This window comes from Phocoena sinus, chromosome 7, assembly GCF_008692025.1.
Source record: "Phocoena sinus isolate mPhoSin1 chromosome 7, mPhoSin1.pri, whole genome shotgun sequence".
NCBI classification, from domain to species: Eukaryota; Metazoa; Chordata; class Mammalia; order Artiodactyla; family Phocoenidae; genus Phocoena; species Phocoena sinus.
In genome coordinates this window covers 72,994,767-73,019,726 of record NC_045769.1, presented here as the reverse complement: position 1 = coordinate 73,019,726, position 24,960 = coordinate 72,994,767, and the positions used below count along the sequence as shown (strand labels likewise).

Below are 24,960 nucleotides of genomic sequence, written 5' to 3'. Positions count from 1 at the left end.
GTGAAAAAAGACACAGGAATTTTCATTGGTAAAGGCAATAAAGAGACAATAATTATGAATTTTATGAACAAAAGTTGAGGACGTTTTCCTAAGAAAGAAAATCAGATAATAAAATTGCAAGTATTATAAAAATAAGTGGCATACTTTGCACATGGAAAAGTTTACACGTACTATCTTATACTATGATGGAAATGTACCTATTGATGCAATGTTTTTTAAATGTTTTTTAAATATACTCACATAAGGAGAGCATCAGGAATATTTGTATTAGTCAGATTTTTTAAACATCTATGACATGCTAATTTTAGGTACCCTTTTGATGCAATACAATAAGAATTTTTCCATTTATATCAAAATATTTTCTCCTCCAGTTTTTCATTTGTGTATTTATAGAAAAGGAATGAAGAGTCAAATATCATAACCCCATAACTCAGTCTATAACACCCTCTTCTCGTCCCTAAAAACAGTTTCTGTAGACTGTACTTGTAGTTTATCTACTCCTTGACTAACATTTCAATGAATGTACATCTCACAGCAGATGTATGCATTAGTGTTCTAGAAAGTGTGAGGGGAAAAGAATAATGTATTAACCAGATCAACTTTCAAGTCACTTTAATTCATAAAATACTGACCTAGTGGTCTAGGTGCTAGATACTTTGCTGATTACAATTAAAAAACACCAAACCAAATTAGAAAATTAGTTTTTCTTTTATATTCTCTCATGCCTCTATAATTATCTCTAAGATATATTAAGGTTACTGTATTTTCTATTTTTAGGCAGATTTATTAAATAGTAGCTCATTTAGAGTTTTCAGATAAGAAGTAATCTTTAAACCAAATGAGTGTGTAACATTATATACTTTTACTTGTTCAGAGAAGTTCAGTTGGGTCTCTGCAGCAGGGTGTCATTTCTATCTATAGGTACTCATACTAAGAACACCATGCATGCTTTTAGCTGCATTAATGTTAAAACAGTGCAACTTTTTGGTGAGGTGCAATAGGAGATGGAGGTTTCTTTTATCCAAATATACACTTAGGAATAGCAATGGAGATTTGATTTGTATGAAGTAATTTAAATGGCTACTGTACACTAACGTTGAAGATACTCTTCACAATTCAGACTCTAGAAAACAAAATGTTTACTAGTTTATAACTTTAAGATATTAGATTTTTTAATTTAATATTTTAGATGTATTCATTGGCATAAAAATGGAAATTCTTATATAGACTTTACTTCTGGTTTGATCACTGTTATTATATTTTACCAAAGATATTTTAAATTTGACTATAACGCTCTTTTTGGTATTAGAAAAGTAGAAAAATAAAGGTCAGACAACACATAGTAGACTTGTTCTTAAATGGTTGATTTTTGTACTTTCCAAATAATGACTTAACTACCACACTGGGAAAGACACTTGACTCTTCTGAGTCTCAGTTTAGCCATCTGTAAAATGTAATAATATGTCTTCTAAAATTGTTAAAGGCTCAAATAGAAATCACCTAGTATCTTAATTCGTGAATAAATAAATAATAGTTTTGTTCTTCCTTCCTAAAAGCTTGTTTAAAAATGTATTTCTTTTAAAAATATTTAATGGTAAAACCATAAGTAATATTAAAATTATTAACATTAAAAGAAACTTCGCTAGGTACTTAGCACTTACCAAACTTCTTGGTTTGTAAATTCCTATAAGATCTGACCTTTAGGCTCATTTACTTCCTCAAAGTTTATATTTCAACAATATTTAACTAAAATAGTTGCCTGTCCCTGAACATACGTTGTTTCCAATCTATATGCCTATTTTCTTTCTGGATTCTCTTCTAACTCATATCTCAAAAATCTAGCCTAAATGTCTCCCCTCTCTTTAGAGATTTCCCTAGTCTCCTCTCCTAGACAGAGTGAGTGAATCATTCCCTTTTGTATTCTCCTCCTAAAATTGAAGCTATCAAAAAAGTGACAAGAGTCCAAGAAAAATAAATGAAATGTAAACAAATCAAAGACATTTAAACAATGGCATAAACTTTGTAAAATTACCTTGATGTAATCAGGATTAATTTTGGTCATGAGTGACAGAAAGCCAAAACTCAAGTGCCTTACAAGATAGAAGTTTATCTCACTCAAGTCATAGGTCACTGTGGGCAGGGTGACATCCTGAAGTTATCAGGGACTTTCCATCTTATTGCTTTGCCCATTCTTAGCTTGTGGTTTCCACTCATTGTCCAATTATCATGCCCACATCTCAGCAAGCATGGAGGAAGGGGGAAAAATAGGGTGTGCCCGCCTTCCTTTAACAATACTTTCTGCAAGGTGCACACAGTACTACTGCTTACGTATCTCTAGCCAAAACTTAGTCACATGACCACATTTAGCTGTAAGAGAGACTGAAAGTGATACTTTTATTCCAGGTAGTCATAGGCTGGGAACAAAACTAGTAGACGGAGAAAATTGATATTAGGGTACAAGAATCAGTCATTGCCATGCTTGTTTATATCTTATCTGTGGTAGGTACCTAACTGACATTTAAAATTTACTATCTAACACCAATATTTCTAATAGTGTGTACACTGTAAAATTATATAGTAATTTCTTCTAAATTTGAAATTTTAAGTTAAATATTTCTATTGGTAGAGATAAATCTCTATGAAATTTAAATAATATTCACAATAAAATTACCAAAGGAAAAAAAGAAATTTTAATAAAAACAGGAAAAGCCACTTTATTTTAAAAGTTGCTTTGTAACAAGTTACTAAATATGAAGCAAAATGTTAAATAAGAATATTTAAAATAAAATATAGCCACTGTATTAATAAAATTACATATAAACAAAACTGCACGTAAGCAAAATTGCACGAATACTCTCAGAGAAGATAGAGGACTTGGGGAGATGTGAGAAGAAAAAAGTCTATGAGTTATTTTATTATACTTCCTACAAATGCCATTCAGAGATTTTTAATCAATTAAGAGGTGATCATGAAACAGAAGTAAAAATTATAATAGAATAAAGCAAAACCAGGTTTGGATCAAGATCTCACACTATGTGACTTTGGGCAAGTAACTTTACAGATAGATGATGATGACTATGACAAGGGGTCAACAGAATTTACCATGTCAGCCTCTGTGCTGCGCTTTTATTATAAGCATTTTTTAATTTAATATTCACAACACTCCTGAAGTATAAAACACTACTCTGCTTTAGAGAGAAAAAATCTGGATCTTAGACTATGTAACTGACTCAAGATCAAAACAGCTATATAAATATTACAGCACAAACTTAGAGGTTTTTCTGACCCAGTTCCTCTTCTTAACCATTATGCATGTTACTTCCCTTCAAATTCTCTGGATGTTGGTTTTCTCATCTGTTATATAAGGGGAATGTAGCACAACCTAAACTTTTCTGAAGTTCATTCTGGCCTTTTAAGATATTTGTATTCTAGTGAGGTCTGACTCTCCCCACCCCGAAAAAAGCACATTGTATCAATAGATCTAATCAGCCTCCTTGCTGGAACTTATGTAAGTCAACAAAGTTATCATTACTATATGTAATGTAGAAACTAAAAATCCATACATTAAAACATAGAGATGAAAGGATCACAATGTGTAAGTAAGGTAAATTTGGATATATCCCTGATCTTTATAGTTGATGTCCTACCCCTCTCATATCAATAAAGGAGTAAACTATAACATTAAACAAGTAAGAGGGAAGAAAGGTAACTAATACTTATAAAAATCCTTTTAAATATATGCATAAGTCATTTTCTGCAGATACTGAGGCACAAAGAGACTGACTTGCTAAAGGTCATATACACAGTATACAGCGGCATCAGTACTTGAACTCGCTCTGGTTCTAAAACCTATGCCCTTTCCTAACTACCCTGCTTCCTATGGTTCAATTTTGGATATGCATGTATTAATATCCTTGTTTCAATTTTAATATAAGAAAACTAAAGATACTAATTAATTTAGTTCTTTCTGGGGTATTTATGATTACTAGCAACATTTGCTAAATACTCATTTGCTCAATTGGAAAATACATATTAAAATATGCAGAATACAAGGGAATATATGTTATCAGTTACATAAGAATAATAAAAATTAAGCATCACCAAACTACTAAGGAGGGAGAATCACTTTCAATTAGGATGATTAGGGAAGGCCTCAAAGAGATGATTACAGGTATACAGGGCATTAGATGGGAGGTTTGATTTCATCAGGAGAAACAAAAGACTGAAAAGGGAAAAGAATATTCTAGGAAAAGGGAATGACATGAATGTAAGTATGGAGACAAAATGTATACTCAAGGTGGAGTATGTAGTTCACATTGTATAGAATGTAGGGTTCTTCTTCTTGAATAATAGGATATTTGTCTGGGAAATATGTTAGAGCCAAACTGAGGAGGGGTCTTGAATACCAAGTTAGAAAGCCTTAATTTGAACTTATAAGAAATGGAAAGTCACTAAACATCTTCAGGTAGAGACATAAAAGAATCAGAGCAACGCTTTAATAAAGTTCAACTGAGGATCACATATAGGCTTCAATAGAATTGATGATGGCCAGGAGCAAAAGAAATCATTTAGAAGATCTTGACACTTCAGAGAAATGTAACATAAGGAGTAAAAACAGAAATTCTCCTGAGTTCTGAAGAAAAAAATATACAAGGTATATATTATATATGAATACTCCAGCTCCAGCTCTGAAACAATCTATAATAGCCCCTTCCTAACCACAGCATTCTACTCTTTTAGTTATCATCTCATTTCACCAGCTTATCTACCTCTGACTAGTCCTTTCTCCATTTTCTCTGAATATATCAGCCCTTCCCTGGCCTCATTTTATTCCAGTCCCATGGTCAACACTTGAACTACTCTCTCAATACCCTCAGCCTGAATCAGTGATGAAATCTACCCTCTTCTTGACTCAAGGAGCTAGAGAAAGCCTCACAACCTGTACATTATTACACAGGGTTTCTACTATCAGTCACTTATGAAACTCTCAAATGAATACTTCTTAATTTTTAACTTATTTAACATCTGATAATATTGAACACCACCTCTCTTCCTGAAATTCTTGAATTCAGAACAGTTGCAATTAAGTGTTCTCTTAATATTACCCTAAAAATGTACTGAGAGTTAGCATTTTTTAATTAAAAAAAAACACCTTTTTCATCCAATGCTAATTTTAACTTCCTTGATTATAAAACATTAGATGCAAAACAGAAGGTTACTACAGAAATATGTTAATATTTTGTTGTAAACCATTCAGTTAGGGCAATAAAGTTCTGATTACGAAAAAACAAACAAGCAAAGAGCAACAAATCAGAGATAGCTAAAATGCTCCCTTAGGAAAATGAACATGCCATATACATCTGTAGACTCAATGATGATGATAAAGCCTTTAAAAATAGAATAGAATAAAAGTTGTCTCTGGCCTCTCTGAAAAATGTTAAATTTAACAAATGTACCAGTTTTCAAAAAAAATATTAAAACATTAAGGTTTTATATACACGGAATAACATTTCTGATAATCACTGCTTCTAATGAACAATTTAAACGGGATTTAAGAAGCAGATTAACTGAGTAAATAATTTACTCAATTTTTTTCCTCTGTTACTTAAACGGAGTTTTCAAAAATGCTGTAAAGTTTCATTACTGCAATTCAGATTTTAATAGTCAGAATTTTCTAATAATGTAGATCAAGGCCTTGGATAAAAGTTTTTCTTTAAGTAACATATTTCCTTATACACAGTAGAAATTAACACTTTAAATAAAATTAAAGCGGAAAAGTTCAGTTTCTTAAGAGAACTATCCTTTTTCAACAACTCTCCATATTTGGAAGACTGTTTATAAATCATTTAAGTATCAATGAAAAATTTAATCAAGAAGTCTAAGAATCCTTTCAATGCTGTTTTCACAGTCTTTCCTTAATATGTGATTACAGTCCCAAGTAATTTTATTTTTGTAATTTTTTCCTAATGTGAAGTCACCTTAAATGTTTCATGCCATATTTTAATAAAAACAAAAACTAAAAAAGATGATGTTCAGATTATGATTCACACTGAAATATGTTAGTATAATTAGGTATATAATTTCAGTTATAAATTAAGTGTATTTTTCATTTAAAATGTTTTAAAATCATTTAAAGAAGTATTTAAATAAGTAGAGCGTGAGATGTGAATCATTAAATGTAAACATTCATTTGGCTGTTGAAAGAAAGAATAACAATCTAAAATCATAAATATTTTCTAAATTAATTCTCATTCTCAGAGAAAACAAAACATCCTTAAAAGCTTAATTATCATTTTAGTCTTACTGTGATCAATGTGGTCAATCTTGTGACATAACTGTTGAGAAATCTGCAATAAAAAAACAGAAATAGCATTCAGCTGAATCATACTTGAGTAAGTGATTTCAGAAACTAAAATGTTTGTTTAGAATATTTGTCTTTCTTGATGCCATAAGTCATATTTAAATTAATCTAAAATTGTCAGGAAAAGTACAATTGGCATGACACAAATAAGCATAAAACACCTGGAGTTTATTCATAGGTCATTATTTATTATAGTATGGTAAATTATGTTTTGTTATAATCAACAACACCCCAGGGTTAACGTAATATAACATATTAGTAAATAAACTATAGGTCATTTGGGTTAGTTTTATTTGTTTTCAAATATTTACCGAGAGGAGAATCACAGTGTCTTAAATATACTACAAAACAAAAGACAGCCAGGTATTGTTTACCTTTTTCTCTATGATTAGATTAGCAGTGTAGTCTATGGCCAGAACATGATCTACTTATTATCAATTAATAGGAGAAATTGCTTCATGCTAATCCTTATGAACAGTGTCAAAACTATTAAAGATTGAAAATATAATTGGAAAGGAACCATACACTATAAACCCAGGGGAAGTTATAAGTTATACTATTTCCTAAGCTGTATATGGGTTAGAGTTCTTATTCCTGTCAAATCTAAGCTTTTAGAAATTTCTTAATTAACAAGGTATGATTTAATTTAAGGTGAACTTTTAAATGTTTAGTGTTAAAAATTAATACAATGTTAATGGTGTTTTAAGATTCATAATTAGCTTTCATGTGTTATTTCATCAGATCCTCATAACAATTCCTTCAAGAAGCAGGAAAGAGGTATTTCTCATTATATACTCAGGAAAATAGATATTGGAGAGGATACATGACTTGTCCAAGCACACAGAACTGAGTTTTCCTTGGTTCCTTTCAAATCTCACACCTCCCATCCAATCTATCCTGCCAACCATTCTTCCTCATTCTATCCTTAATTCAAAACACTTATTACTGCTTTTTACCTCAGTAGTTCAAGATATTGTTCTCCAATATTACTGTTATAGTCTCCCTACTTCTATTCTTAACTTAGCAACAAATATATCAGCTCACAACACTCCCTTACTCAAAACTGTCCAAAGGCTTTTCCATCACTTAAGATAAAATCCATAATACCTACCATGGCCTATTAGTCCCTCTGTCACCTGGTCTCCTGACTACATCTCCTGTCACTCTCTCTCTACTATGTTCCAGTCACAATGACCTTTTTGATACTCCCCAAACATACCAAACTTGTCCCTCTTCAGGGCCTTGACTTTTGCTGTTCTCTCAGCCTGCAGCAACTGTTCCCCATATCTTTGCAGGACTGGCTTTCTCATTTCATTCAGGTCTGATAACAAATGCCACCTCCTCAGAGAAGCCTTCTCTTCTCACCAGAGACTGTTTTCAGCTGTAAGCTGCATGAGAGATCACTGGAGCACTAGTATAACAGCTGGAACCCAACAACTACTCAAGAAAGAGCTGCTGAATGAATGAATGAACAATTACTTATTTCCTACTGCATCCAGCACTATGCCCAGAGGGATATACAAATAAAAATGCTTACAATTTCTATTTAAGGAAAATATGCATAACAATTTAGTATACATTTTAAAAAGTCACTGCAGGGAGATTTTGGGAAGCTCAAGGAAAAAAAAAAAAAGGCAAAGCGGGGTTGGTGTGAAAGTGGTTGTAGTGAGTTAACAGGTGTGATACAATGAGGGTCTGGATAGTGCAGATGAGTAGAGAGAATGGGAAACCCAAGATACATCTTACATGGAGAAACAAGAGGACTTCATGCTAAATTAAGTACAGGAACGAGGACAGCAGAGAAAGATTACCAGGGACACAATGAAAGAAACCTGTAGTGGTAGGGTGGAGTGACTTTTATTTTGGACAGTAAGTAAGCCCAGTGTTACCACAGGCTATTCAAATGGAGACGCTTCTCAACAACGGGTAGATATTGCGATTTAGAATAGTCCAAGGTTTAAAAATCAGTCATATAAAAAGTACAATTCAAGCCAAGAGAGTTTACCAAGGGAATGAATGTAAAGAAAAGACAAGACTACCCAACAGAATTTGGGGGATACCTATAAATAAGGCTCATGGGAAGCAAGAGAGGTGACACTGTACGGTGTTTTGTTATGTTTTAAGTCCAAGAAATAGAGAAATGGAAAATACACTGAAGGTGAAAGAGGAAAGATTTCTAAGGAGGAGAACATGTTAGCTTTAAATGATGCATGGAGGTATAAAAGAATATAAGACCGGAAACTTATTCTCTCCAAATTATCTATGTTCCCACCGTATCAGATCAGAAAAAGCCTACATAGATGGAATGCATTACTCTCTGTATCCAAAGACCTGCCTTCAGTGAACTCCTTCCTAGCATTATGCTTTCAACTTCAATCAATACAAAAAAAAAAACAGGCTTGTGATAGTAAAGAGTCAATAAAAAGGCTTGTGAAAGAACCAAATATACTTTCTATAAAACTCTGTAATTAAAAAAGCTATTAAATATTTTTAAATAGTTACATTCAAATAAAATAAGTAACTGAATAAAAAGATAAATGTTCCGTTTTATTTTTTATTTTCTTGGACAAAAACAAGATAATTAAGACTAAATCTATAATTTAAAATGCATACTTGATTTAAAGCCCTAATCCTTAGAGTATAAAAACCTTGTAAAGGCATTCCTGGGCTTCCCTGGTGGCGCAGTGGTTGAGAATCCCTCTGCCAATGCAGGGGACATGGGTTCGATCCCTGGTCCAGGAAGATCCCACATGCTGCGGAGCAACTAGGCCCGTGAGCCACAATTACTGAGCCTGTGCTCTAGAGCCTGTGAGCCACAATTACTGAGCCTGCATGCCGCAATTACTGAGGCCCGTGTGCCTAGAGCCTGTGCTCCACAATGAGAGAGCCCACCACAGTGAGAAGCCCACGCACTGCAAGGAAGAGTAGCCCCCCGCTCACTGCAACTAGAGAAGGCGCGCGCGCAGCAACGAAGACCCAACACGGCCAAAATAAATAAATAAATAAAATAAATTTATTTAAAAAAAAAAAAGGCATTCCTTCATCATGGTAGTAGCAATTTTTACACATAACTTACTGGATATTTGCAAATGCATGAGGAAAAAAATATACATGAAATTAAGACGACACTAGAGGTTAAAGTCAGACAAATCTTAGGGCTTCTCATGAAAATCCTGGGTGGCTTTTACAATGAAAAGGTAATTCTTTAAAATCATCTTGAAACTAGGAAATATATTCAAGTTAGACATATAAAAAGTAATATTACATTTTATGAAAACATAATTCAACTAATGCATTGGTTATGTACTTTTCCCCCACCAGACACCATCTTAGTAAATATGCACAGAGAAAATCTCAACTATATTTACCAGTTTACCAACTATATTTACTATGTTTCCAATAATTAGCACGTAACTATCTCTATTTTTCTTCTTCCTCTGCCCCCAAATGGAAAAAGTCTTTCCTTATCTAATCAATTTTAGCATACTCAAGACTTCACCTTCACTTGACAACCTTACATAAGTTTCAATATATACTACGTAAGGATATTTATCCCTACCAAGCTTATTGAAAAGATTCAAAGGAATAAATGAATAAAAAATTTACTGGCTTTTTCTCACTCTATTCAATCTGAACATGAAAATATATGCTAATTAACCCTAAAATTCACTTAAAGTAATAGTCACTAAAATATTTAATCATTAATTTATATACCAGTTTAATGTTTTCTCTGTGTTCTATGCTCATTTCAAGGTATGGTTATATAATAAAAATTCTCTCTAAAATTTACATATGAAAAGTAATCTCATAAACCATATGCTACTGGTAGGCTATTTCAGTGTTGCAATCTTGGATTGTAGACATGGAAATTCTGTCTTTATCATTCACTTTTTAGAGAATCACAAGTATGCACAATTTGGCATACGTTTTTAAGGTTAATAACAAACTTTATAAAAATCTACACATGCTTCTACCATCATCTAGCTATTTCAAATCCTGTCTATTATTATTATTTTTTTTATTACTTGGGGAAATTACTTGGTAGGAAAAAAATCACGTGCTTCAATAAGCAATACTTTAGGGGGGAAGGATACTTGTAAATAATAGGAATCTATAAAACCGGAGAAACTGGTAAAAATGTGATCCACCACTAATGGAATACATATCAATATTCATGGGATGTGGGTCCCACAGATAAGGGAAGCCTGACTGTACTATGCTGCTTTATATAAGAGACTTGTGCATCTACTGATGTTGGTACCTGTGGCAGGGCCTAGAATCAATCCCCCACTGATATCAAGGGACAACTCTATTCTATACAGAGCTGTGCAATGGAACTTAATGCAATAATGGAAAAGTTTACTATCTGCACTGTCCGATACCCAGTCCATAGCCAAATGTGACTGTTGAGTACTTGTAATATGATTACAAGTGTGATTAAGGAACTGACTTTTAGATATTAACTAATTTAAATTTAAGTATCCACATGTGGCTAGTGACTACCGTATTAGCGCAACTAGGCATTTCTGAAACTATACTAAGATCAAAGTGTAAATGATCCTCCTAAAATATTTGAAAATTTATTTTCTCTATTTTTTTTAGACATAGAGAAAAAACCGTCAACTGTGTTGGGCAGAATATGTTCCATTCAGGAACAGTGCTCCAAATTTGGAGGGAAGTTATTTTATCTTCAAATAACTTTCAAGTTTATGTTGGGTGGAAAAGAAGGTTTACTTTATTGCAGAATTCTTAATGTACCATAGTGCTTATAAGAGGAAGTAGTCTTAGATTTTGGAGAACTGAGTTTTAAATCTCTTTAAATTTAAATCTAAATCAGCTGCGTAGAAGTGGTTTACTTCATTTATTCATGCACTGTTATGACTAAAACCTCAACAGAACTTAGAAAAAAAAGAAATTTATTTTATTAACAATTTTAATAGTTCTGATCCTTGGGAACCTCTTTTTCCAACAATTATTTTCCCTTTCTTATTATGTTTTAAGAAAACAACATGAGCAAGCTTTAACAACAAGACGAGAGTTTTATTTAACTAAGCACGTAATACGGTATGTAGGAAAGAAGCCTGCTGTCTAGTCTAGAGTAGGCATATAAATAGAAGACTTTATATAACATTAATATAAGTTTTGTTAAGCAGTTTTGTCAAATTATAAAAGCACCCATCAATTTAGATACTTTATCTACAAGCAACAAAGCTCTAAAGTGATAGAAATCATTTCCTGACCCATACAAACAGTTGACTATGTTGGTGTCTGGCTAAAAGTTGTCTTTCTGATTTCATGGGGGGAAGACATCGAAGGAAAGAAAACAGGCAGCTTGAATGGATAGTTCCAATTCCAAGCAGTATTTTGGTGCATAATACTCACTGAATGCTTTCTGTCCTCAGTTTCACCTGTAGGTCTAAGCAGGGTATTCAGTAAAATATTAGATGTGCATCTTCCCTTAATGTTCAGAGAAGCTGTGAAGGCCAGAGCTCCAATGATTCCTGCCACTGCACGTTAATCCATTTAAATTAATCCAATCCCTACCAGATACCAAGGGATGACTGTAATTCAACACCTGCTGTTAGAAAATAACCAGAGCCCACTATCTACACTAGAGATACCCAGGAAGTTAAAAAGTGATTATAGCCTCCCAAGAGAAGTAAAACAAATGATAGTTTCTCATTTTAAAACACCAAACTTTGTCATATCACAACCTAAAACAAAGTGAGCTTCCCCTTAAGAGAACTGCTTTAAGTATTAAAGAAAACCAAAAGCAGAAATAAAAAAGTTGTACATCTCTTTAAGTTTTTAAAGAGATGATTTACCATGATTCTAACTTTTTGCCACTCTTTCCAAACTACTACTCTCTTCAGCTAAACTACTTCATACTAAACTACTAAATACTACTTCTGGTAAAACCAAATACAAACAGATAGCATTTAAAAAAGCACTTCTTGGAGAAAACTCTAATTTGAAAAGATACATGCACCCCAATGCCCATAGCAGCACTATTTACAATAGCCAAGACATGGAAGCAACCTAAATGTCCATCTATAGATGAATGGATAAAGAATATGTGGTACATATATACAACGGAATATTACTCACCCATAAAAAGAAATAAAATAGGGACTTTCCTGGTGGCACAATGGTTAAGAATCTGCCTGCCAATGCAGGGGACACGGGCTTGAGCCCTGGTCCGGGAAGATCCCACATGCCACGGAGCAACTAAGCCCATGCCCAACAAATACTGAGCCTGTGCTCTAGAGCCTATGAGCCACAATTACTCAGCCTATGTGCCACAACTACTGAAACCTGCACACCTAGAGCCCACGCTCTGCCACAAGAGAAGCCACTGCAATAAGAAGCCTGCACACTGCAACGAAGAGCTGCCCCTGCTCGCTGCAACTAGAGGAAGCCTGTGCGCAGCAACAAAGACCCAATGCAGCCATAAATAAATAAATAAATAAATTCATTTATTTTTTAAAAAAAGAATGAAATAATGCCATTTGCAGAAACATGGATGGACCTAGAGACTACCATACTAAGTGAAGTCAGACAAACATGATATCACTTATGTATCTATATAAGTGGACTCTAAAAAAATGATACAAATGAACTTACTTGCAAAACAGAAATAGACCCATAGACATAGAAAACAAACTTATGGTTACCAAACAAGAAAAGAGGGGAGAGGGATAAATTAGGAGCTTGGGATTAACAGATACACACTAGTATATGTAAAATAGATAAATAAGGTCTTACTGTATAGCATAGGGAACTATACTCAAGATCTTGTAATAACCTATAATGGAAAAGAATCTATATGTACACTTTGCTGTACACCAGAAACTATCACAGCATTGTAAATCAACTATACTTCAATAAAAAATAAATATAAAATAAAACAGCACTTCTTGTATTATCAGTGATTTTACATTTCTTATAAAATTATATTTCCATAAATTACCAAAATATATCAATAATTTCACTATCCTTACTACAAAAAGCCGTCATTCCCTCAAAATATATCATATCCTTCATTTGCAACACTTGTCCTTACTGTTCTGTGTGACTGAAACTTCTCTAGAAGAGTTATAATTCCCACAGGTTAACATACAAAATTTTTAGACAACTAACGTAAGCCTTACTACAATGAAGTTTAGTTAGAGCTCAGATGGCAACTTTATAATTTTGCTGATAATAAAAACCACGCAAACAAAGCACAACTGGCTATTAAACTTGGTGAATTGTTTTTTAATTTAAGTATATATAAAGCTGTGTGTTTTTCTAAAGTTTACCACCCTATTCTTCCAACACTAATTAGTACCTCTCAAAATCTTTACTCCCTCTTCATGGGTTTCTGCTTTAGAGCCATAAATGGGTATCCAGTAGAAGAAGAAAGTGGTAGCACTGTCAAGAGGTGTTGAAACACTCTTGAGGCTAATATATACACAATATCCAAAAATGAACTAATCACTTGGATGAAGTAATATAATGAAGGGCTTCATCTGAGAAAAATTATATGCTGTTTTGGCTGTATTTTTATTTCTCTAACCATAAGTTTTTTAGGGAATTCAACTCAAATTGTAGCAATAGAGAGGTAAAGCCTTTAGGAATTACTATTAACTAAACTAAAATACATTATTTGAATATAAATTTGGGGGAAATTTTAGTTTTTATCTAAATTAGAGTCCATCTCAGTCTTGTCAACAAATGCCAAACGAATAATTTGCCACTGATAAGACTGCCTTGTAAAAAACCACCTTACTCGAACAGGCTAGCAATCAAGACAAACACAAAGCTCGTAGTTTTATAAAGCTTTCATGTATCATAGCTAAAAGACTTAAATGAAACTATTCCACACCAAACTTTCAAAGATCCAATTCAGATTATGGCTATGAAGACTTGGTGAAGCAATTAAGCAATCTAACAATATACAATCAAAAAAATATATTTCATTAGATGTAACAAAGTTGCCGTCATTAATAAATACTAGATTTCAGATAATACACATTTTACTCTTTTCTATTAAAAGAACTTTGCTATGAATATTTAGGGATATTAAGTAATCATTACTACTATTTTACTTTTCCTGAGAATTCTTAGAATGATTTCATCATAAAAAAGAAATCTGGTCTAATGCTTCCAACAGGGACTACATTACCCTGGTCCACTTTCAAAATTTTGGCATACATGCATAAGATACCTTAGGCAATCTCTTAGTACATCAGTTTGCCATGCCATAATTATCTACTTCACAAGGATGTTGTGAAGTTCTAGTTAATTATGCTTATAAAATTTTTTGAGGTATACAGATGAAAGAGAGGTGTAAGGCTCAGATCCAATTAATTGCTATGTACTTGATGAAAAAAATGCCACTTAAAAGCATTTATTAGTAACAACATGGATGAGATGGAGAAGACTTGGGTAGGAATAAGTTTGGTGATGGCGATATCGATAGTGTTAAGAAATCAAGAATTTGGTTTTGGCAAAGTACCCAAGTGAAAAGTTTCAGAAAAAAAAATGACACGATTGACTGTGACAATGCTGCTGGAAAAACACTTAACCTAAGGACTGAGAAATGACCATTGGATTTAGCTAGATAAACTTCACTGGTGCCCAGGACACGAATGTTGTCATCAGAGTGGTGTGGACAAAAGCACTGAATAGGATAAGTAAAGCAGAGAAAGTGCAATGAGGATGTAGAAGCAGCATATATGGAAAACTCTTTGAAAGGGTTTGCTATAAAAAACTGTAGAGAAACAGCACTGTAGCTTGAGGGGGATGTGGGACCTTGAAAGGTTTTTGTATTAAGATGGAGGAATACTACAGCATGTTTATATGCTGATGAGATGGATTTAGGGAAGGAAAAAATGCTGATAGGGAAAATTACAAAAGCAAAATCAATGATTACTAAGCACTTAATAAATGTATAAATCTGTCCTTGCTGCTAGAAATGCAAAGATAATAAAGACATGAGCTAATTTAATAATTCTATGGAAACTATATTAAAAATGATAGGGGAAAACACCACATATAATTAAATTAAAAATCCTTTAGAAACAATATTATTTTGTAATAGAGGCTGCCATGTTAAAAATATGAAAGCAATGTTGACATATTTTATGATGTGACAGCAATGTCCTTCTAAGCTATACACATGCAGCTGCACAGTATAAAAATAATGCCGTACACAGCTCTTATTTGATTATGCACAGTGGGGCTTAAATAGGATCAATGTTAGACAAAAAGTACAGCCAGCAATTTCAGAAAACATCTCCACCATATTTTCCCTTTTCCCTCCTCTGTACTGACCTATTTCCACTTTTGGATTTCCAGCACCATCCTATTCTATAACTTATCACCCTATTCAAAACAGAAAGCAATTCATATTATCAATCATTATATTGATATTATCAATCATTTTATACAATTATCAATCATTTATACAAATGTTTATCAATCATTTATACGAATGTTTATCATTTCCAAAGTTCCATTCTTTTTGCTTATTACTTCCTACCATTTTCCCCTGCCTCCTTAAAAAAGTTAAAACTTAGATAGTTATAAGGAATTTGAAAGTTATAAAGACAGTTACTAATTACATATTAGGGTAAATTAATCTAGATAAGTTTCTCAAACACATTTGCATTTCAGGCTTTTTTTCCCTCTAATTATAACATCTTTTATCTCTGTATATTTTTATACCCTGTCTTGTTCTAAAATATGAGGTAATAAACTAAGATGAGGTAAGCTACTAATAAGGTACATAATATTCATAATAAAAATAAGAACCTTAGAGTGAAAAAAATAAGATCAGGCCAAGAGCTTAGTTTCAAAACTGCATGCCATAAGGCCCTGTACTCTATGTTGCTGAAGGATGAAATATATGTCTTTGAGTTTCCTGATAACCAATGCAAAGAAGAAATGATTGTCATATGCAGCTTTTGCCTGTATGTATTATTCACAGTACTCATAAAGGGAAAAGAAATAATTTTCTTAAAGAAAGCACAGCTCTTTTTGTTACTGGGACCTGAGGAAAGTCGTTGTATTGAGTGGTCAAAAATATTCCAGCAATAAACAAAATAATGAGTTTTTTGTGTGTTTTTTTGTTTGTTTGTTTGTTTGGGTCATGCCACATGGCTTGTGGGATCCTAGTTCCCCAACCAGGCATTGAACCCAGGCCACCGGCAGTGAGAGCACGGAGTCCTAACCACTGGATCACCAGGGAATTCCCAAATAATGAGTTTTGAAGAACTATTTCTTTAACTTCCCTCAGAGATTGGCCATTGCCATCATACTAGAGAGCATTTTAGCAGCTAAAACAGCATATGGTTCAAGTATGTCACACGTAAGTTTAATTCAAGGATAAGATATGGACAATGCAGAGCAGTATTCTACATGTTTCAGGTATTCTTCTGCCAAATATTAAAATTTCAGAAATCACAATGAATTTTTTAGATTGAGATACAATTCACATAAAATAAAATTCACCATTTTAAAGTGTACACTTCAGTGGCTTTCGTATATTCATAATGCTGTGCAACCATCACCACTATTTAATTCCAGAACATTTTCATCAACCCCAAAAGAAACACCATACCAATTAAGTAGTCATTACCTATTCTCCCCTTCACCCTCTCTTCCAGCCCCTGGCAACCACTGATCTACTTTCTGTCTCTATGAATTTGCCTATTCTGGACATCTCACATAAATGGAATCATATAATATGTGAACTTTTGTGTGTGGCTTCTTTCACTTAGCATGTTTTCAAAGCTCATCCATATTGTAGCTTAATCAGTGCTTCACTCTCTTTTATGGCTGAATAATATCCAATTACATGCACATTTTACTTACCCAGTCGTCAGCTGATAGACATTTTGGTTGTTTCCACTTTTTGGCTATTATGAATAACACTAAGAACATTCATGTACAAGTTTTTGTGTGGACATAAATTTTCAGTTCTCTTAGATATATACCTAGAAATGGAAGTTGGGTCATATGGTAGCTCTATGTTTAACTTACTGAATAATTGCAAAACTGTTTTCCAAAGTGGCTGTACCATTTTACATTCCCACAAACAACATATGAGACTGCCATATACTCCATCCTCGCCAGCACTTATTTTTCAGTTTTTGTCTTTTTATATTTCTCAGTAGATATGAAGTATTATCTCATTGTGGTTTTGATTTGCATTTCCTGATGTCTAATGATGTTGAGCACCTTTTCATGTGCTTATTGCCATTTCTATAACTTCTTTAGAGAAATATTCAAATCCTTTGCCCAGTCTTTAATTGGGTTATTTATCGTTTTTGTTGTGGCGTTCACACTGTGAACACTGTTGTGGTCAAAATGAATTTTTAAAGATTGTCATCTATTACCAGTTTCTAAATTAAGAGTGACAAACGTAAAAGATTATAATTTGTGGGGCTTCCCTGGTAGTGCAGTGGTTGAGAGTCCGCCTGCCGTTGCAGGGGACACGGGTTCGTGCCCTGGTACAGGAAGATCGCACATGCCGCGGAGCGGCTGGGCCCGTGAGCCATGGCCGCTGGGCCTGCGCGTGCGGAGCCTGTGCTCCACAGCAGGAGAGGCCACAGCGGTGAGAGGCCACGGCGGTTAGAGGCCCGCGGACCGCAAAAAAAAAAAAAAAAAGATTATAATTTGTGAAAATGAAGATGGCAGATCAAAACTACTTTGAGACAGAATACACATCTCGATATCATAAGGATCTATTGTATAATATTAATGTCAACACTAAATCCTTGCACTGCTTGCGAATTCTCTTCCTCTTCACCATCAAATATACCACCTAGTTAATGAACAGTTGATATCCATAAGGAGGCATATTGTTTTAACATTCAACAAAAACTGGCAATTGTCAAATAATCAGAAAAAAGGGGAGATATTAAAACAGCCTGCAGGAGTTCAAAAAAAACTTAACAAGATAAATGGATTACAGTCTGAAAAAGTAACAGCACATAATACTTGCATGCTCACTGAGTTCTTATGCAGACTGAAAAGCTTTAAAAAAATTAAAAGCTCTCTTATTTGGGGCTTTAAAAGCAATGCTGGCTTAATTTTTTTCAACAACATCCAAGAATATGCCAGTGCCTGTATTACTCTAGTTTGAACAGGTAATGTTTTTCTTTAAAGTTCTAGGTTAGAAAAAAGTACCTTACTGATCATCAAACTAGTTAACCAGATTCAAACAGCAGTTGGAATTCATGGTAAAAAGGATGGTGAAAAGAACACTCCTGAGTTTCCTGATTGTGATTATTAGGAGATGGAATTTGAAACAAAGATAATACTGAATTTGCTGGGAGTAGAGGACAAGATCATGAAAAGCTACTAAGCTAAAGTACTTGAATATCTAAGTTTTATTAGACATAATTTTAATTTACTTCTATCATACTAAGTTTTATTATGTTACTCTTTTTTTCCTTATATTAGAGTTTCCATGACCTAACCCCTCACATTACTTGGCATGCTCTCTGCTCTACCTAGTGATGTGCAGGCAGCATTTATCAAGTAACAATGAATATACATCATCATAACATCATAACAAATATGTCTTGCCTTATATTTCCAACATATATTTGTGATATTATCAGTGATACATAATCATTACATATTAATAACACCCAGCTTTGTTCTCAAAACAAGTTAAAAAGATGGTTTAAGTGAAAAATAGATTCTTGGTCTTAAAACTGCTAGTGAATTAAACAAGCATAAAAGTTGTAATATTTCGAAGAGAATATCTGCCTTTAGTTTCTAAAACAATTGGGAAGTGAGCTATTCAGGATGAAACAATGACTGTTTTTGGAGCAATCCAAAGAATAACCACATACTACAAAATGTGCACACTGTGTTCTTCCTTTTCCTATCATATACTTAAACAAAAAAGAAGCTTCAATAAAAATATAAAACAGGGACTTCCCTGGTGGTCCAGTGGTAAAGAATCCACCTTCCAATGCAGGGGATGCGGGTTTGATCCCTGGTTGGGGAACTAAGATCCCACATGCCGCAGGGCAAACCCTGTGCCGCCACAACTGCTGAACCCGGGCGCCTCAACTAGAGAGCCTGTATGCTGCAAACTACAGAGCCCATGCACTCTGGAGTCCATGTGTCACAACTAGAGAGAGAAAACTCACATGCCACAACTAGAAAGGAGCCTGCGTGCCACAACAAAAGATCTCACCTGCCTCAGTGAAGATCCCACGTGCCACAACTAAGACACGATGCATCCAAAAAATAAATTAATTTTTTAAATAAGAAATGAGAGCAGTCTTGCGGGACAGAGACCTCAATCTATGGAATCTGTACTAACTCTGAATAGTTTGTGTACGAATTGAATTAAATTCTTGGAGACCCAGTTGGTGTTGAAGAATTGGAGAATTCATTGCTCATTTTTGGAAAAAAAAACCCAGTAATACTCAATACATTTATTTTTGGAGAAATGAATGAGTGAAAAGTAAATACAAAAGAAGTAAATCACACTTATTTATTAAAATGTATAGTCATTTTTGTGTCACTTTTTAGAGTTTGCTTTTCCTTTTTCCTATTCTTTTATATTCAATTTTTGTATATAGATAATGTTTGCTTTTATCTTTAATAATTATTTTAGCATAAGCACTCTCCTTTAAACTGAATATTACTTTCAAGTTCACCAAAACTTAAACCAAAGCCTATTATCAAAATCAAAAACAAAAATCTGATTCTCCTTTATGAAAGAGAATCTAGCATGGATTTATATACTTGTCTCATATTATTTACCATAAGCAACGTAAGAATACTGTTTAAAAGATTTTCTTTTCCAGAGATTAGCAGAGTACTAAGGATATGAAGGGTACTTACTAACTAGCTGGAAGAGAAAAGGAAATATTTTAAGAGAAAAAAAGTTAGAAAAAACTCTGGAAATTGGGAGAGAAGAAGGGAAAGATAGAAAATTGAAAAAAAAAAAAGTACAGGATGGGACAGGGGAATAAGGGGTAGACTGAATTTGCCCAAAGAATATTTTAAGTGATCCTCAAGAAAATAATTTCATATTAAAAAAACCATGAAATGTTAACAAGACCACACAGAGGTAAGACATGAAAGGAAAACTTGATGCAAGAAGTCTGGTAATAAGAGACCCTGAGTTGCTAAAACGATCTTGAAAAAGAACAAAGTCAGAGGGCTCCACTTTTTGCTTTCAACTTACTACAAATCTACACCAATCAAAGCAGTGTGCTAATGCTTTACTGCTGTATATTTAGATCAATGAAATGGAATTGAAAATCAAGAAATAAACCTTTACTTTTATGGTCAATTGATATCTGACATCAGTGCCAAAACAATTCAATGAGGAAAGAATGTCTTTTCAACAAAATGTGCTGGGACAACTGGATAACCACAATGCAAAAGAACAAAGTTGAATCCCCTACGTCACACCATACATAAAGATTAACTCAAAATGGATCAATGAACCAAATGTAAGAGCTACAATTATAAAACTCTTTAAAGAAAATATAGATGTAAATCTTTTCTACCTTGGATTAGGCAATAATTTCTTATATCTGACATTAAAAGTAAAAGCAATCAGTCAAAAGCACAAGTAATCAAAGGAAAGATAGATAAATTGAATTTTATCTAAATGAAAAATTTTGTGCTTCAAAGGACACTATGAAGAAAGTGAAAAGACACCAATGTAATGTGAGAAAATATTTGGAAATCATATCTCTAATGAGGGAATTATATCCAAAATATATATTAAAAACTCTTAAAACTCAATAATTAAAAACAAATGACACAATTTAAAAATGGGGAAAGGATTTGTATAGACATTTATTCAAAGAAGATATAAAAATGACCAATGAGCACAAGAAAAGATGCTCAATATCATTAGCCATCAGGGAAATGCAAAGCAAAACCATAATGAGATACCATTTCACACCCACTAGAATGGCTAAAATGAAAAATACAAAATATAGCAAGTGTTGGTGAAGATGTGAAAAAACTGTAAACTTTAAATATTGCTAGTGGGATTGCAAAATGTTGCAGCCACCTTGGAAAATATTTGGCAGCTCCTCAGTAAGTTAAACATAAATTACCATGTCACCCAGCAATTCCATTGCCAGGTATATACCCAAGAGAACTGAAAACATATGTCCATACAAAAATCTACATGTACGTAGATTTTATACATGAGTGTTCATAGCAGCATTATTCCTAATTATTCAATATTTAAAATTATTCAAAACTCCATCACTAATAAATGGATAACAAAATATGGTATATCTCTACAATGAAAGATTATTTGGTAATAAAGTGGAAGGAAGGCAGTGATACATGCTACAACATAGGTAAACCTAGAAAACATTATATTACATGAAGAAAACTCGTCACAAAGACCACGTATTATAAGCTTCCATTTATATGTGCAGAATAGGGAAACCTACAGAGATAAAAAGTAAATTATTGGTTATTAAGGCCTGGGAGAGTGGAAAATAGGGAGTGATTTCTGGTTTATATGAGATTTCTTCATGGGATGATAAAAATGTTCTAAGGGAGTTCCCTGGCCATCCAGTGGTTAGGACATGGTGGTTTCACTGCCATGGCCTAGGTTCAGTCCTTGGGCAGGGAACTAAGATCCTGCAAGCCACATGGCGCAGTAAGTAAATAAATGTTATTAATTAATTTAAATTACTTAGTGGTGATGGGTATACAACTCTGTGAATATATGAAAAACCATTGAATTGTATGTGTATTTAAAAGGGAGAATTTTGGGGATGTGAGTTATATCTCAATAAACCTTTTTTTTTTTTTTAAAGTTAAGAGACACATAGGAGACATTAAGAGGCTCAGACATAACTAATAGGAGGGCAAAAGGAAAGAAATGAAGGAAATGATAAAGAAGTGGTATTTGAAGAGTTAACAGCTAAGTGATTCTTAGAATTGAGGAAAGAATAAGTTTCTAGATTGAAAGTATATTTTGTGTCTCAAAAAGGTTAAATAAAAATACATCCATATCTAGACACCACAAGATGAAACTCCAAAGCATCGGGACAAACAGGAAATCATAAGAGATGTCAAAGGGAAAAAGACAGATGACCTCATAAGGAATAAGGACATACTATTCTTCAGCAACAACAGAAACCAAAACACAATAAAGTAATAGCTTCAAAGTTAGAAGTTTTATATAAAATATAGTTATCTGTTCCTTAATGACTAGTTTGTTTATTTTTTTCTTATTTTATGGGAGGGTAATTGTAATTGTTGATAGTGCTTCTTTCTTAATTATTCATTTACTCCGGTCTTTAAAAATCCTGAAACAATTTTGCTACTTCATTTTTCTAGGAAATTATACATTTTATATAAGACGTCAACTTATTGAGATAAAGTTATTTGTTTGTTATTTTTTGGGTGCACAAAGTTTTAGGATTTTTATGTCTTGATAAGTCTTGATGAAAGCAACCCTTTATCATTAATTTCTGTCAGCCCTGATAATATTCCTTGTTTTAATATCTAATTTGCTTTAAATTAATATGATCAATCTAGTTTTCTTTTAATTAGCATTTGTAGAGTATATATTTTATAGCACTTTACTTTTAATCTACCTAGGTCTTTATATTTAAAATGAGTTTCTCTTCAACAGCATATAGTTGGGCCTTAGACTTTTAGCCAATCTGACAATCTCTTGTTCTTATTGAAGTATTTAGATCATTTACATTTATTATAATTATTGATAAGACTGGATTTAAATCCACCCTCTTGCTACCTGTTTTCTATTAGTCCTATGTTTTTATGTTCCTTTTCCCTCTTTTCCTGCTTTCTTTTGGATTAAGTATATATTATTTATTATGAAAATGAGGAAAGACAGACAAAGAGGAAAAGGCTCCTTTCATGAATCTAGTTTAATTTTGAAAGCAAAACCAAACCATTTTAATTGCAAAATTCTAAATAAACTAGTAAATCAAATCAAGCAAAATATTAAAATACTATTAACAAATCATGATTAAGTAGGTTTCATTCAGAGAATGCAATGATGAGTCTGTTTTTGAAAAGTTATTAATCATGGTTACAATATTAATGAATTCAAAAGAGAAAATTACAGTATCTTCTCAAAAATGAGAAAAAAAAAAGTATTCAAGAAAATTTAACTCTAAGCTGTGATTAAAAATTCTTATCCAACTTAGTGGAAGAGTAGAGAATTTCTTTAAGAGGACAACATATTAATAGTCACAAACAATAGTTAAAATAAAGAAGCATTCCCAATATGTTAAAAAAAAAAAAAGGTAAATGTTTGTTGTTACCACTTCTGCTTAATATTATAATTCCTACTCAATGAAATAAGCTAAGTCTGTGGGATTCCTGGCTCGCAGCCAAGGTGAAGTCCCAGTCAACAACTAGCATCTACCACAAGATGCCAGCAAAGGTATCTCAAGATAATTCCAGCCCACAGCAGTCAAGCCACCCCAGACTTCCAGTCATTCCATCTGAGGCATGTGGAACAGAAACAAGGCAACTTTGCTATAAGCTTTCTGAACTCTGAACACACAGAAACCAGGATATATAATAAAATAACTGTTGTTGATTAAAGCAACTAAGTTTTGGGTTCTCACTGGAACAATGAAACAACAGCAAAATTTTTTAAAAAGCATAATCATAAAATAAAAAGCTAACTTTGAAAATTAACAATTTTTAAGTTGCTATACAACAAAGGCACTTAAATCAAAGTGAAAAGACAAGGCACTGAATGAGAGATATATCCAATGCATTTAGGATATATAGTAAGAAATACACCTAATTTTGAAAAATAGGCCAAGAATATGAATAGGCAATTCACAAAATAAGAAACTTAGATGACTAGTAAATACATGAAAGCTCCTCAACCAGAAATATCAGAGAATTTAAAATAACAATCAGCTATCATTTAGTAATCAGTCAGACTGGTAAAAAATTTAAGTCTGAATATCAAATTCATTCAATATCAAAAGAAATGAAAAATTGCATGCATTTTGTCACAGCAACTTCTCCTGAATGATGATGTTTAGAAAAGCCAGGGGCCTACTGCCAAGACAGCAGTAGGCATTGGGGGATTGAGTCACTTGGGAACACTGAAGAGGACACCCTGAGGGATGGGAGAGTGGTCCACTGGCAGCCATGAGGTCAGAGCTGTCCCAAATCACAGCACAGACTGGTCTGTGGAATGTTAATTGTACAACCGTCAGAGAGAGAGAGCAATTTGTCAACAGCTAATCATTTCAAGGTGCAAGTCTAGTTGTAGATCGATATGCTTCAGTACTCACACAGCTATGCCTAAGAAGACAAATAGAAGAATGTTCCTTGTGGCATTTATAATAAAAAATTATAAACATTCTACCTATCCATTATTAGGAGAAGAGAAATTAATTGTATTATAGTCATACGATGAAGTATGATTCAGCAATTATGATGAATGACTTACAGTACATCAATAAAAATGGACAAATATTAAAAAAAAAACTAGTGAAAAACACAAGTTGAAAAATGATATATACAGTATAATGCTACATAAGGTGTTAAAACATGCCAAACAATGCTGCATACCATATACATGTGTGGTAAAAAAAGGTACA

General features: G+C 33.2%; 1 protein-coding gene across 15 annotated transcripts in view; it reads right to left on the bottom strand.

Annotated features, from left to right (window-relative positions):
• The window catches only part of BAZ2B (bromodomain adjacent to zinc finger domain 2B), a 302,457-nt gene that overhangs the window by 200,139 nt on the left and 77,358 nt on the right, over positions 1-24,960 (bottom strand). For 14 of the 15 annotated variants that reach the window (XM_032638481.1, XM_032638484.1, XM_032638486.1 and 11 more), the window contains exon 2: positions 6,305-6,347. Coding sequence is in view for 4 of the 15 variants with exons in the window: in XM_032638487.1 (XP_032494378.1) it covers positions 6,305-6,347 (43 nt within the window). In the remaining 11 variants the exon portion in view is untranslated. Of the gene's footprint in view, positions 1-6,304; positions 6,348-11,743; positions 11,811-24,960 lie in introns of those variants that run through there. The other variant, XM_032638483.1, reaches the window with a different exon arrangement.